The sequence below is a fragment of the Cebus imitator genome, unplaced genomic scaffold, assembly GCF_001604975.1.
Source record: "Cebus imitator isolate Cc_AM_T3 unplaced genomic scaffold, Cebus_imitator-1.0 Scaffold445, whole genome shotgun sequence".
Lineage (NCBI taxonomy): Eukaryota > Metazoa > Chordata > Mammalia > Primates > Cebidae > Cebus > Cebus imitator.
Genome location: NW_016107760.1, coordinates 1450550 through 1466876, shown reverse-complemented (window position 1 = coordinate 1466876; position 16327 = coordinate 1450550). Strand labels below are relative to the sequence as shown.

Genomic DNA, 16327 nt, shown 5'->3' with positions numbered 1-16327 from the left:
TAGACCCAGCTACTCGGGAGGCTGCATCGAGACAATTGCTTCAGCCCAGGAGTCCAAGGCAAAAAAAAAAAAAAGTTTCATAATCAGGAATATATGTATGTACATAGTAGAAAGCAATACCTAATGCTTTCTACAACATTTGAAATACTTAAGATTATGCTGGCATTTTCACAGACATATCCTTAGCTTCCTGCAAGGGAAAGGATCATTTTGAAATCCACAACACTTTATGGATGGAGAGTTTGTTTGTTTGTTTGTTTTTCTTTAGAGGGAGTCTCACTCTGTAGCCACCGCTGGAATGCAGTGGTGTGATCTCGGCTCACTACAACCTTCACATCTGGGGTTTAAGCAATCCTCCTGCCTCAGCCTCCCTAGTAGCTGGGACTACAGGTGCTTGCCATCACACCCAGCCAATTTTTGTATTTTTAGTAAAGACAAGATTTTGCCATTTGGCCAGTCTCGTCTTGAACTCTTGACCTCAGGTGATCCACACACCTCGGCCTCCTAAAGTGCTGGGATTACAGGTGTGACCCACTGTGTCCAGCTGAATATTTTTCAATATTTGTTGGTGGTTAAATATGTTAGGACAACACGCTGAATTTGGGCTTATTCCAAACACCCACTTTCCCAGTCTGACAAGTTTAGAGAGTGCCCTCTCCACCCCTTCTGACTTAAGTCTCCCATGCATATAGCCTAGAATTGACTTAGCAAATGTAAATACTCATTGAATCTTTCTGGGGCCATTCTGTGTAAACAGAAATATATTTAAGTTTTATTGCCTTTGAGAAACTGCTACAAGGCATACCCATGGGTAGATATATTTGGGGGCACTTAGATCCCCCGATATACATCTGTGGACCCTCCTGATCTATTTGCTTTCTGGCTTCTGATCTGGGCCCTTCTTGGGAATAGTTTTTCTCTGACCCTAGAGTCAAGACCAAAGACAACTGGACATTCACTTCCTGTTTTTTTCCCATTTGCCTGGTAGTTTCTGTCCTGGCCTCCCCATACTTGGGCTCTCCTATCTTGGATTCTTAGTTATATTTCTAGCCACTTTTTCTTTCTTACTCCTTTAGCTCTTCTTTTCTTTCTTTTTACAATTATATTTGTATAATTTTGAGGAGGACAAATGCAAGTTTGTTATGTGGCTACATTGAATAGTGGTGATGTTTAGACTTTTAGTGTATCCATCACCCAAAAAGTGTGCATTCTACCCATTAAGTAATTTCTTGTCCCTCGCCCACCTTCCACCCTCCCACCCTTCTGCATCTCCAGTGATTCTGCCACATTATACGTCCATGTGAATGCATTATTTAGCTCCCACTTATAAGTGAGAACATGCAGTATTTGACTTTTTGTTTCTGAGTTGTTTCACTTAATGGCCTCCAGGTCCATTCATTTTGCTGCAAAATTCGTAATTCCATTATTTTTATGGCTGAGTAATATTCCATTGTGTATATATATATACACATTTTCTTTATCCAATCATTCATCGATGGACAGTTAGTTTGATTCCATAGCTTTACTATTATGAATAGTGCTGTGATAAACGTGAGTATAGGTGTCTTTTTGATATCATGATTTCTTTTCCTTTAGGTAGTTTTCTAGTGGGATTGCTGGATCGAATGTAGTTTTATTTTGAATTCTTTGAGGCCTTTCATTACACTGTTTTTTTTTTTCTTGGTCTCCATTCCCCCTCAATGGTCTCTGAACATTACATGCCTAATCATCCTCTGCCTGGCTCAGCTGATGATCCTAGCATCTCCCACGGATGGACTTTTTCTTATTCTCCTGAAGAGTTTCATATGGGTTCACAAGATACAACTGCATTTTTATTATGATTCTCATAGATTTCTGCTTTGCAAAAAACAGACAAAACCCTACAACTCAGGAAACAATGTTGATATATTTTTTAAAAGTCTAGTTCTGACTATTTTTCTATTCTCCATTGGCTTTTACTATTTAAAACCAGTCACTTGCAAGCAGTAGCATTACACCTATCCCCACCTCTCTTAGCTGTGGGGCTAAAGGATAGAACATTCTACATGGCTAAAGAAAAAAGGTCATCTGACTGAGCGCAGAGATGTACACGTAGGGGCTCATAAACAAAACAACCTCATTTCACTCTTTCATAACAGAATTTTAGCTAGGTCACTTCTACTAACAGCCATTTATTGGGGGGAAATTAATGACTATCAATTTACAAAACAGGATTATGGCAAATCTTTAAATGACAGCTAGATAGAGAACCTCTGGGGTTAACACTCCTCAGTGACCTAGAAGTATACTGAAAAAAACAAAACATTGTATTTCTGATAATGAATCATGACAAGTATACCCAACCTTTTTAAATTAATAGGGGTGCATATATACTGTGATCTTTTCAAGGGCAGCAGGACCACATTTGAATCATTTTCTTCATAGTTTATCTCAAGGAACATGATAGTCAAATGTTCCTAGGTATCTGCACCCATCTGGGCTTTGGATCATGAATTGATACTTATACAGGAACTAGCCGCCATTAGGTGGACCAATTTGAAGACCAATAGGTCATCTGGAAGGATATCAGATCAGGAGGTTTAAGAACTCCAGATGTTTTAATTTAGGTAAGTGCAGCCAAAAGGCTGCTAGCACAATAACAAAGCACTGATTGATAGAGAAGAAAAAGTAGCTGGTATTAGATAAGATTATGGGAGGGGCCTGACTTGTGGTTGCCAAGGCACCTAACTCTTCACTCAATAGTCCCCCAAGCACAGGATTCATGGCTTTTGTGGCCCCATCCCTTGGGCGTAGAGCATAATCCTTAGCTGACCTTTGAAAAATTGGACCTCAGGCTTGCCCGTCTTCTGGTACTTCCAACTCTCTCCTTTGCCATTATTATAAACAGAATTATCAGTCTTTGAGGGGAGGCTGATCTTTTAGTTCAGATTTCCAGAGTTCAGATTGGCAGGTGTCCTTTGTCATCTCATAAATGAATTAAAGTGACCTGAGAAAATGTCCTCTGGGTAAGATCAATGGCACCTGTAGTCTGTCCCTTCCTGAACTCTCATCAGAGCTCTTATGTGCATCAGCCCTTCCCAGCTCCCTTCCAGCCTGTACAGCCTGGGCATGACAACGAATGTGGTCCTTTAGCAGTAGCGTGGACAACTAATGGACAGCTCCCAGGTTACCGTCTACCTTTTTTGAGAACTCAATAGGATTATTATTATTATTTTGAGACGGAGTTTCACTTTTGTCACCCAGCTGGAGTGCAATGGTGTGATCTCGGCTCACTGAAATCTTCACCTCCCGAGTTCAAGCAATTCTCTTGGCTCAGCCTCCCAAGTAGCTGGGATTACAGGCGCCTGCCACCACGCCTGGCTAATTTTTGTATTTTTTAGTAGAGAAGGAGTTTCACCATGTTAGCCAAGCTGGTCTCGAATTCCTGACCTCAGGTGATCCACTTGCCTCAGCCTCCCAAAGTAATAGGATTACAGGTGTGAGCCACTGAGCCCAGCTGAGTATTTTAAAAATATTTTAATACAATTTTAAAATATGTTTTTAATATTATTTTCTAAATATCCCTTTGAAGGATAAAAAAGTGAGAAAGAAGGTGATGACTTTGGGAAACAAGGAAACTCTCATTATTCCAAGTGGTATAATAGGCAATTAATATATATTCAATAAGGTTTATATTATTTAAAATATCTTATAATTGCAATAGTGCTTTTAACTTTTTCAAATACTTATATATTGCATATGTTATATCTAACAATATACAGTTATCTGACAGATACAACGTATATGACAATCTCACTACAAATTCATGACTAATGGATCCGCATAGAATTAAAGTAAGATGGAGGTTCTCTCAGGGCCCTTCAGGTTAGTCAATGCCATGTCGTGTATCTGAAAGAGAACTAAAAGGCTTGGCTTCTGTTTCTGGCCCTGCCAACTACTGTATGACTTATCTTACTTGGTTCCTACATCTGTAAAATGGGGAAAAATAATCTTGGCTCTGTCTACCTCTCCAGATTGGTCTGAAGATTGAATGAGATAATGGATATAAATATGCTTTGAAGACCATACCGCTCTCCACAATTATAGTTTGGTTGTGATAAATGCCTCAACAATACACGGAAGTGAACATGGTATCAAGATTACTTTTGTTTTGCTTTATTTATCACATTGACGTCATCATGAATATATTCTGATTGGAAAAGCTGCACACAATTGGTATATAATAATTATTGAGTGACCCTTAGGTGCTGGGCACTGTTCTAGGCCCTGCCTTGTCCAACATTGTGGCCACTAGCCACAGATGGCTATTGAGCACATGAATGTAGCTCATGTGACTGAGGAAATTAATTTGTAATTTTAGTTAATTTATACTTAAATACAAAAACTGATATGAAACACAGCTATTAGAAAACTTTTTTTTTTGACAGGGTCTTGCTCTGTCACGTAGTCTGGAGTGCAGTGGCGCAATCACGGCTCACTGAAGCCTCAAACTCCTGGGCTCATGGGATCCACCTGTCTCAACCTCCTGAGTAGCTGGGACTACAGGCATGTACCACAATGCCCAGGAAATTTTTAATTTTTTTTTTTTTTTTGTAGAGATGGGGTCTTGTTATGTTGAGCAGGCTGGTTTTATTTATTTATTTATTTATTTTTTGTTTAGAGATGGAGTCTCACTCTGTCACCCAGGATGGGGTGCAGTGGCATGATCTCGGCTCACTGCAACTTCCCCCTCCCGGGTTCAAGTGATTCTCCTGCCTCAGCCTCCAGAGTAGCTGAGATTACAGAGTAGCTGAGATTATGTGCCACCACAACTGGCTAATGTTTTGTATTTTTAGTAGAGATGGGGTTTCACCATGTTGGTCATGCTGGTCTCGAACTCCTGACCTCAAATGATCCTCCTGCCTCAGCCTCCCAAAGTGCTGGGATTACAGGCGTGAGCCACTGCACCTGGCCATTAGAAATCTTTTTAAAAAGTTTTTATTTTATTTGGCATTGAATTATAGGAGTTGAATTTCTCAGTCAAAGGGCTTAATGGCATTTCTAATACTTGTATCTCAGGTTCAATTAAGACAGTGTTAATGCAGCAGCTAAATTTGTGGTAAAAACCAAAGATATTTAATAAATGTGGAAATCACCCAATAAAATGCCCTATTGGAAGTTATAAGATTGCACCTACAATTTCCCTTTACCGTGTGAGTGTAGTTATATCCAAATCCTACCCATTCTGCAAAGTCCAGCTCAAACACACCCTGTTCCAGAAAGCCTTTCATAGACCCCAACCAGATATGATCTCTTGTGCCTCTTTTTTTTTTTTTTTTTTTTTTTTTTTTTGAGACAGAGTCTCACTCTTGTTGCCCAGGCTCGAGTGCAATGGCATAATCTTGGCTCAGTGCAAACTCTGCCTCCCGGGTTCAAGAAATTCTCCTGTCTCAGCCTCCCAAGTGGCTGGGATTACAAGCGCCCACCACCACGTCTGGCTAATTTTTGTATTTTTAGTAGGGACAGGGTTTTACCATGTTGGTCAGGCTCGTCTTGAACTCCTGACCTCAGGTGGTCCAGCCACCTTGGCCTCCCACAGTTCTGGGATTACAGGCGTGAGCCACTGCACCTGGCCTCTTCTGCCTCTTTACCTTGAGTATGGTCTGTATCACATACTACTTTGTACCATAAATACATTCTCTACTAGACTTTCTTCTTTTTTCCCAGAAGGGAATAGATAGTGTCTTTAATTCATACTGCATTCTCTCTCAGTGAGTAGCACCATGCTCAATGTTTATGTATTTAAATAGAAGTCTTAAACCAGAAAAAGTGAAATCTACAATCTCAAGAATGAGCATAGAGCCTGCACAATGGCCAGATGGTGTTTGTGCACCATCAGTGTGACATATGTTTCCCGTGGCTCACAAGACTCTGCAAAAATTGCTTACTTCTCCTACTCTATCTTATACCATTCCTCTTCCTTCTATGCTCCAGCCACACTGGCCTCTTTTTTTTGGTCTTTGAACACACGAAGGCTGCTCCCATCTCTAGGCCTTTGTTCCTGCCATCCTGTCGTCTGGAGCTCTCTACCTGCTGATCCCTGCTGATTGCTTCTTTTTCTTCAAGACTCAGCTCAATGTTTACCTCTTCAAAGAAGCTTTCCATGATCATCTGTTTTAAACTAGGTCCCCAACTCCAGTTACTCTCTATCAACCCCCCTTAATTCTCTGCATAGCATTTATCTTTCTGAAATTAACATGTTCATTTGTTTGCACTCACATGTGAGCTCCAGGAAAGGAGAGACCTTGCCTGTCTTGTTCAATGCTGTGCACCTTCAGTGGCTACCGTAGAGCCTGTGGTGCTACGGATTCTTTTGGCTGAAAGTAACAGAATATTTATCTAAACGTGGCATAAACTGCAGGGGTTTCTTTTTCTTTTTCTTTTTCAGATGGAGTCTCACTCTGTGGTTCAGGGTGGAGTGCAGTGGCACAATCTCGGCTCATTGCAACCTTCGCCTCCCAGGTTCAAGCAATTCTCCTGCCTCAGCCTCTCGAGTAGCTGGGACTACAGGCACGTGCCACCATGCCCAGCTAATTTTTGTATTTTTAGTAGAGACGAGGTTTCACCGTGTTAGCCAGGATAGTCTCGATCTCCTGACCTTATTATCTGCCCGCCTCGGCCTCCCAAAGTGCTGAGATTACAGGCATGAGCCACGGCACCCAGCCTAGGGGGTTATTTTTCTTACATAAAAAGGAACTGAGGTAGGCAGTTATCAGGCCTGGTTCAATAGTTCCATGCTGTTTGCATTCTGGATTGGCTTCTCTGAGATTGTGATGGCTTTGCCTCATAGTTGCAATATGGCTGCCAAGAGCCAAAGTATTGCAAGAAAACATCCCTCTAAGGAAGAAAGTGGGGCCCAGGACTCCCTCCCTCTTTTTAAAAAAATCAAGGTGGAAAAACTCTCCCAGGAACCCTCTTCTCTCACTTCCCTCTTATATCTCACTGGCCCAAACTGAGTGGGAGTCTAGACCATCCCAGTAGTCAAGAAGAGGGAGCTTATCATGTTTTTTTCATAAGTCATGATTCATCACCTGGAGCTGGGCCTGTGTTCCCTAAAGTCTGTGGCTCTGCCCTATACCTGAAGTTAACCTGGGCTCTCTTCGCAAGCAAAAAAGTGTTTTAGCTATTGTGGCAGTAACCAGCAGCATGAGCCACATAGGCATTTATGGAACAGAGGGTATGAATTGTTGGTGATCTGCCTACATGCAACAACTAACAAATTTTACACATACTGTGCAAAACTAAGACTTGTGATAGAATGCTTTTAGAGGACTTCCAGGTCCCAGGCCCTCTAGGAGCCTCCATATGTGCTTTATTGAGGCTGATGTGAAGGCTGAAATAGGCTTGCTGCAAAGAGAGTTGGCCTTTTCTGGGTTCACAGAAACCATCACCAGGCATACCCTTGTTTCCATAATAAAGTCCCCCAAAAGACTATTTGATCTTTGAAGGTGGGGAAGGTGACCTATGGGTAGTGGTAGGGCTCGTTTCAAAAGGGCTGCTCGGTTCTCCGGATTGAGGGCCATTTTCAACTCTCAACAAATGAAATAACCAGATAGAAAACTGCCACCGTCATTGGAGCCTTTCACTCTGCACTTCAGGAGGTCTGACAGGGTCACCAGTACTTCAAGATTCCCGTTCCCATTTCTGTCTTAAACATGTTCATTTTATACCTTGTTATGAGATGTTCTTTGATTCTTGGAAAAACAATTTCTTGGAACCTGAAAAGGGTAAGGAGATGAATAAATGGAGAGGTGAGTGCAGGCCACTTGTAAAAGCTGCTGGAAGTTTGGTAAGTCCTCCAACCCCAGGGAGATGGCCTTCCTAATGCCACCCCACCCCCACCCCATTCCTGGCCCAGTCATTGCTGACCTAGGGACCACCTGTCACTGGCTCGGCCGCAACACCCAACTCTCCCATGTGGGGGGCGGAGCGAGGGGTGCTGCCACAATAAGTTCCCACTTCCAGAAGCATGCTCTGTCCCAGGATTGCCCCTTGTTAGGTAAACCGACTGAGTAAGAAAACGGTGTGGGCTAGGAAGGGGACCCAGGCGAGCCGCTCACGCTGGAAAGCTGCTCTCTGTCCTTAGACATGGTGCGACCCGTCCCCACGGAGCACACAAAAGGCGGCCGATCCACGTTGTTTCCCAGCCCCTAGCCGCCTGGGCCCTGGGGGCTTGTGGGGTGGGGGTCTTGAGAGTTCCCAGCCCTCCTGCGGGCACTGCAGTTCTGAGGCGGGAGAGGAGCACTAGGGTAGAGCACGCCCCACTCCTGGAGACATTTCATCACCCCGCTCTGTTCCCCTACCCCACTCCGCCGGCCCCACACAAGCGGAAAAAAAAGCAACCAGATCTCCCCACCCGGATGCGGCTGCACCAGCAACAGCAACATCAGCTGCGGGCGGAGCCCGAGCGGTAGCCACTTCCCCCCTCTTCCCTCGTGACCCTCGCCCCCACCTCCAGTTCTCCCTCCCCCTCTACACACCCTTCTTCATCAGACACACCCTCCTGCTTCTGCTGCAGCCGAGCAGAGCTCGGGCCCTCCAGGGGAGGGAGCTGCCGCCACCGACGCCTTGTGGCCGGACAGTGAGCGGGCGAAGAGAGCGAGCAAAGGAGGGAAGGAGGGAACGAGGGAGGAGCAGCGGGTGGGAGGTGGGAGGGAGGAGCAGCATGAGCCGCGCCGCCGCCGAGCTGCGATGTGGCCGGCCAAACGGCGTGTAAACAGACGGAGCAGCAGCGGCCGCTGCCGCCCGGGCTCGGGGTAGTGAGTCCGCCCGCCCGCCGAGACCCTCCCGCCGACGCTGCCATGGCCGAAGTGCGCAAATTCACCAAACGGCTCAGCAAGCCCGGCACGGCCGCTGAGCTCCGGCAGAGCGTGTCGGAGGCCGTGCGGGGCTCCGTGGTGCTGGTGAGTGGCCGGGGGACTGGGCGTCCCGGGGGACGTGCTCCAGGCGGGAGCGACGCGGTGGCTTCCCGCGTTTGCGGGGCGGGGGGCAGGAACGGCGCCGGGGCGGCCGCCCGGTGCGCCGCGCGCTCTCTTTCTCAGCTCCAGTAAGTTTTCGCACCGGCAGCCGCCGGCCGGAGTCCGAATCCCAGGTGCCCGCTGACAGCGCTCCGGCCGCCTGGCACTGCGGAGGCGTGCGCCGGGATGGAGCCGACTGGCAAAGCCGGGCTCGGAAGGCTGTGGAGGAGGCGGAGGTGGGGGTTCCCACCCAGGGTCGGGCCGGGGGCGTGAGCTAAAGAGCAGACCTCGCTCAGCTCTGGACTCGGCACAAAGAGCCAGGGACAAGGGCACGACGAGATCCCGATCCTCTCCTACGAGCACCTGAGGCAGCCTAGGAAGAAGGATGCGATGAGCGTTTCGCACACACACACTCGCGCGCGCACACACACACCGTGTACACAAAAAAGAACCCCACCCAGAAAGCCCTGGGCGCCCAAGCTCGGGCGAGCGGTGAGAACAGAGGAAGCAGAGCGACTTCCTCTTGCAACTGGGGAGAGAGAGGGTGGTGATGGGTGTTGAAGGGGTGCTGCTGCGGAGGGAGGGCATTAGAAACAACGGGGTTCCAAGACAGAGTGGGCGCGGGGTCATCCACCGCTGGGAGAGTGTGTCCCTCGGGCATCCGTGAGCTCTCCAGAGGCAAGGGGACAGTGCCATGGGGATTTGGGGAAAGACTGGGTGTGCCACTCCACGGATGGAGGAACTGGGGTCAGAGCCCCACAGCTCGGGGCTGGGGGATGGGGATTCGAAAGCGCGCTGACTCTGGGAACCCTCCCAGTGCACCCTCAGCCTTATCCGGTTGTCTGACTCTGAAGAAAGGCGGAGTGGTGCTAACAGGCACTTGCCCCTTCTCTTGTTTTCAAGACACTCGTTGCCAGTTTCCTGAACAAGGGAACAAACCCTAAATAAGCAGTCGGACTGATTAATTAGTGTTTGTTTTGTTACTCTGGTGTGTTTTGTTGTTGTTGTTTTTGTTTGTTTACTTTTGTCTCCCTCAGCTCCATCTTACAGCCAGTCATTTGCTATGTTTAAATTGCACTGTTTAAGAGAGGACTCTTTTTGTTAAAACCAACTTGTTATCGGAAGGGAACTTCACAGCTTTTTCTTGTAATTTTTCTGTTGATCTTGTAGAGTCAGCAATAAAACCAGCATTAAAGGGAGGCCAGGGGCTTGATCCCAACAGTGGAGAAAGTTGACATTAGTGGGAGTTCTGGAGGAGGATCAAAGGTAAACTATGCACCTTTGAGATAAAGATCTGATCCTTAATAGCTACAACTGTGCAAAGCGAAGTCACTTTAAAGAAATCTCTTTATCGTGGCTGGACCCTTTAAAGTTTAATCCTGCTCTTTAGTGGAGCTAACCCCAGACCTTTAATGTTATTTTAATGAACTTGGCTTACTGTGTGTTTCAATCTGATTTTGGAGTGAGGACCTGTTGAGGTCAGATTGGAGCCTTGCCTGTCATCACAGCCAGTTAAGGGAGAAAGGCAAGCTGTGTGCATAGCATTGATACCAGGGATCTCATCTTGGGTGATTGTTAACAAGTGATTCAATCTACCTAGCAGAGAAGGCTTTCCTAAATTCAGAGAAAAAAGAAAAAAAAACCTTCCTTGAGCAGGGTTGGCTGGCCTTCTACCACAACACTTGAAGAAAGCTGTAGGTGGACAGATGTCTCAAGAGAATAAATGGGGCTAAGCAAACCTCCACCGGGATTTGATCAGCACTTGACCTGCCACAGTAGCAGCTAAAAGTTGACATTAGCATTCTTTCTCATGTTTTCAGGTTTTCCAAAGAATTTTGTGCATTGCAGTTTCAGCGGCTCCTTCCTAACCATTGATTCTGTGGCAAAGCAGGAAAAACTTACTGGCATGAGTCTCTTCTAGGGGACACTGGCAATGGCCACGGTTCCCTTGTCAGCCTAGCTTACTTGGTACCCAGGCCATTGATTTTTACCATTTACACCAGGCAATGCAGAGGAATATTTACTCATTACTCTAGTATGTGAACCACATTGAGATTTTGGGAGTGACAGAGAACAGATTCTAGTAATTTAAATCAATGAATATCTATTGAGCCCTTACAATGTGCAAAACACAATGCTAGATGCTCTATAGTTATAAGAATGCAAATGATCTGTTCCTTCATTTGTTTTCATTAGTTACAGTCTGGATTGGTTATGTGTATATGGGAATGTCTTTGTCAATAGGACACCCAGATTATGCACACAAATCAACTTTAGATTCTTCATGGAGCCTGAGCGAATGCTATTTGTAAGCAGTTTAGTCAAAATAAGGAAATAGTTCTTACATGGAATGTATGTTCCTAAATGACTCTTTCTCACAAAGAGCTGTTAACCAAAGTTAGTAAAACCACGAGTGGCTGGAGAGTGAGGGGACCATGTTGCAGCTGCTGCCATAACTTCTGATTCTTTCTTTCTTTTTTTTTTTTTTTGAGACGGAGTTTCACTCTTGTTACCCAGGCTGGAGTGCAATGGCGCGATCTTGGCCCACCGCAACCTCCACCTCCCGGGTTCAGGCAATTCTCCTGCCTCAGCATCCTGAGTAGCTGGGATTACAGGCATGCACCACCATGCCCAGCTAATGTTTTGTAGTTTTAGTAGAGACGGGGTTTCACCATGTTGACCAGGATGGTCTCGATCTCTTGACCTCGTGATCCACCCGCCTCGGCCTCCCAAAGTGCTGGGATTACAGGCTTGAGCCACCGCGCCCGGCTACTTCTGATTCTTTTAAGGGACAGCTGAGGTAGGATTTACACTTGTGCTATAAACCCAAGATACTCACGTTGGGGCTTCAATATGAGATAGTGTAATTGCTGCAGCAAGTCAGGCTTTCCTCTGATGTTATCTCTTGTTCGAACGTGGAAAACCCACCAAGCTGTACGAATATACAGTATTTTTTTAAAAAAAAATATACAGTATTTTCCTCTTTAGTTTTTTTTTTTTTTTAAAGGATTTTAGAAATACACCCTTGCTGGCATGTTGCTAATATTATTCAGTTTTCCTTACTGTTGGAAAAATTCAGAAGGCTGGGCCTGGGCTATATATAGCATGTCATTGTGTATTCAAACTGTTATTCGGTTATTAGTACTTCCACAAATCTATTAACTACATAATAAAGCAGACAGAGAAAGAGAAACTGTTCCACTGTTACTGCATTTTCCTATAAGTTCAGCATTTTTATGAAGGTCAGTTTTAACCCAGGGAAAGGGATAATTACAGAATCATCATTGACAGAGATTTCTCAAGAGGGGATTGGGGAGAAACATAACCTGAGAGTGCATGTGATTAAGGGAGAAGTGCTTACATATATACATGTTTAAAATGCAGAGTTTTAACGCTGATTTTGCTATAATTCAGGATGTAGCTACTGGTGCCACAGGGGAACAAAGGCATTTTGCTAAACCTGTTGTGTTATGGCAGCCCTTTAGAGAAGCCACTGTATCACCCTTGAAAAGTCGCCTAGTAGGTGTTTAAATACTGTTTACTGCTGAGCTTACCCTCAATTCCTTATGCGTCAGAGGATCCGGAAAGAGTTGCTTGATGTTAGGGGTTGGAGCCCCTTGAGGCTCTGTAATACACGCAGCATCTCCTGGATGGCATCAGCCAGATTTCATTTTATAGCTCTAGTAGAGAAGAGCTCTCCAGAAGCTGAGAATGGCTGAAAAACATCTGCAGCTGTTGACTCCCCCAACCCGCAGCTCACAACTACCTTTGCCTGGAATGTGTGTTATGTTTGCATTTAGGAAGCGCTGAAAACAGAAACACTCCTCTGCTCCCTCTTCCCAAGGGAATTTGTGGAAACTATATAATATAGGACAAAACCCACAGCCTCATCTGTAAGGAGGTGAGAACACTATGGAATAAAGCCAGTTTCAACTTGGCCTTCTTGACCAAATGTTTCCTGTTCAGAGGCTCTCAATGAACTGAGGGTCTGGAAAGTTAACCAGAATGTTGGCACCTAAACATAAAACAGTCTCACTACTCGAGGTTAGTACGGTCCAGAGCAAGCCACTCCTCCAGGATCTGTACAAAAGACCAGTGCAGGTTGCTGTGAAGCCAGAGAGGCCTCCTTGCTGAACCCTTGTTTAAGCACCGAATAGGAAAATTTGTTTTCTAAGACTAACATGTTAAAAACTTCTCTGAATTGAGTCTTTTTCTATTTGAATCATCAGTGACCTTTGTTCTTTAAGCTTTCATTGCTTTATTACATGCTAAACACTTGTTTATTGTAGAAAAGCTAGAAATGCAGAAAAGTAAGAATAATTATCACCATCTCGTTACCCAGAGGAAGCTCTGTAAACATTTCTATACATATATGTGTGTGTGTATATATGTGTGTGTGTATATAGGTATATGTATATATACACACACATACATATATACATATATATGTATATGTGTATTTATATACATGCATACATATATGATCCTCCCACCTCAGCCTCCCAATACATATACATATATACACACACACATACATATATATACATATATATATATATATATATATACTGTACTCCAGTGCATTTTAAGACATTTTCAAAATTGCTAACTTGTCCCTTTAGGATAAATTTCTAGCAGTGGACTTGCTTGCTCAAAGATTGCACTGTATACATTTTTAGTATTAAAAATTCCTCTTAAACATACTGTTAAATTGCTCTACAGAAAATTGCTTTAGTTTACTCTTTCACCAGAAGAGTGTGAGGGTATTTACTTCCCCTCCCCCATGCCAACACTGGTTAGTAATACACACACACACATGCATATATATATATATATATACACACATATACATATATATATACACACACATACATATATATCTATACATACATACACATACATGGATGGAAAGAAATATACACAACTTTTTATTATGTAATATATTTTGAGACAAAGTCTTGGTCTTCACCCAGGCTGGAGTGCAGTGGCGTAATAGTGGCTTACTGCAGCTTCAAACTTTGGGACTCAAAGGATCCTCCTACCTCAGCCTCCCAAGTAGCTGGGACTGCAGGCGCATGCCTGGGGTGGGGCCTTCATCTGTATTCTTTAAAACAAACCCAGGTGATTCTCATGTGCACAGAAAAACTCATCTAGACTGCTTGTCCACTCAAGGCAGGAATGTCCTTTCCACCCACCCTTGACAAATGATTATTTAGCTTCTCCTTAAACACCCCTGGCTGTTAGAGGCCTATGTTAGAAAAGGTTCTTCACCATGGGCTAGACCTGGCTCTGCTATTCGAGCCACACAGAATATGTTTGCTTCCTTCCTCTTTTGCGTGACAACCTCTCAAATATTTAGAGACAGCCACCATGTCATTTTTTTTTTTTTTTTTTGAGATGGAGTTTCACTCTTGTTGCCCAGGCTGGAGTGCAATGGCTTGATCTTGGCTCACTGCAACCTCTGCCTCCCAGATTGAAGCAATTATCCTGCCTCAGCTTCCCAAGTAGCTGGATTGTAGGTGCCCACCATCACACCTGGCTAATTTTTGTATTTTTAGTAGAGACAGGGTTTCACCAGATTGGCCAGTCTGGTCTCGAACTCCTGACATCAGGTGATCCACCCACCTTGGCCTGCCAAAGTGTTGGGATTACAGACGTGAGCCACCGCACCTGGCCTACCATATCATTTTTAAATTCAGTCTTCACAAGGCCAAAGAGGCTTTATTTCTTTCCTTCATTCCCCACATGACTTGGTTTCAAGATTATTCATATCATGATCATCCTGTTTAGGCTCTTTTCCAAGTTTTCTACCTTTTACTGAAGATGTAAGAGACAGAGCATAAGTTAGAGGGTCAGATCTGGTCTTGAATCCAACCTTTGCACCTGCTTGAATTGTGAACAAAGGCAAGTAACCTGGCCTCATTTTCCTTATCTGTGAAATGGGGATAAATAATAGTACCTTCCTTGTGGAGTTCTTGGAAGTAAAGAAGGTGACATATGAAAAGTTTCTAATGTATAAGTGATTCGTAAACGTTATAAAAAAGACATCTAGTGAAAAAAAAAAAAAAAAAAAAACAAGCAGTATTCCAGAAGGATCTGCCACAGAATACAGTGGGTGGGGGGCAATGTTTTGTATAAATTCTGGGTATGAGCCAAGAAGCCAGTGGCTTTGTATTTATCTTTATTACCAGCCCCTCACATGATGCCTGGAATACAGTAGATACTTAGGTGTTTTGTGAAAATACACTGCTAACCCTGGGCAGGATAGACTCATTGCTGGGGGAAGAGCCTGGCAGCCAGGAAATGACTTAAAATACAATTAATATAGTTCTGGAGAGAACAAAGGCTTTTAACTGAGGCAATGGGGATGGAGATAAGGGATAAGATATAAGAGACACTGTGGTGAGAAAATCAACAGGATTTGATAATTCTTAGAAGGGAAGGAGGGCCGGGCACAGTGGCTTATGCCTGTAATCCTAGCACTTTGGGAGGCCAGGGAGGTTGAGGCAGGTGGATCACCAGAGGTCAGGAGTTCGAGACCAGCCTGGCCAACATGGCAAAACCCCATCTCTACTAAAAATACAAAAATTAGCTGGGCATGGTATCACACGCCTGTAATCCCAGCTACCCAGGAGGCTGAGGAAGGAGAATCACTTGAACCTGGGAGGCAGAGGTTGCAGTGAGTCAAGATCACACCGCTACACTCCAGCCTGGGCAACAAGAGTGAAACTCCGCCTCAGAAAAAAAAAAGAAAAAGGGAAAGAGAAGGGGAAGGAAGAAAGAGAGGAAGAGAGGAGGTGGAGTCAAGATAACTTTGAGGTTTCCAGCTTGGGAGAACCAAAGGAAAAGCAAGTTTGTTGATAGGGGAAGGGAAAAGAAAATGAGCAACTTCTATTTGAAAGGGTTGTAAGGGCAAAGGCAGGTTTCAGTTAAGCAAGACGATGGCTGAGCATGTAGGGTTGTCTTTTGGCAAAGGACTAGGGGTTCTTGAGGGGAGAGGTGGAAAGTGTTCCAAGTGAGTTCAGGAAGTAGAGGAAGAACCATGAAAAGGCCAGGGCCAAGCGGACAGAGATGAGATTGTAGGAGATTAGCTGATTGAAGAGGTTTGCACCTTAGGGGGTGATTAGGGAAGTGGGAGGCAGGGTGTGGAGAAATGATCTGGAGAACAGCCCCAGACTTCCAGTTAGAATGCGGATGGGAAGTGAGTTCACCCCTTGGGCAGACCCCACTCTGGGGTGGGTCTGAGTAGCAGTTGCCCTGTAGGCGCAGTGGGGTCAATGAGGGGTTGATTTCCTGCTCAGGTGCTCAGGAAGAGGCTAATAGGATAGTTC

The 16327-nt window shown here is 44.7% G+C and overlaps 1 protein-coding gene across 1 annotated transcript in view; it reads left to right on the top strand.

Moving 5' to 3' along the window:
- The first annotated feature begins 8534 nt into the window (after positions 1 to 8534).
- DOCK11 (dedicator of cytokinesis 11) overlaps positions 8535 to 16327 on the top strand; it is a 191091-nt gene continuing 183298 nt past the window's right edge. Inside the window, 1 exon segment of the mRNA XM_017511236.2 lies at positions 8535 to 8942. Within this exon segment, the coding sequence (XP_017366725.1) occupies positions 8841 to 8942 (102 nt within the window). The 5' untranslated portion in view covers positions 8535 to 8840.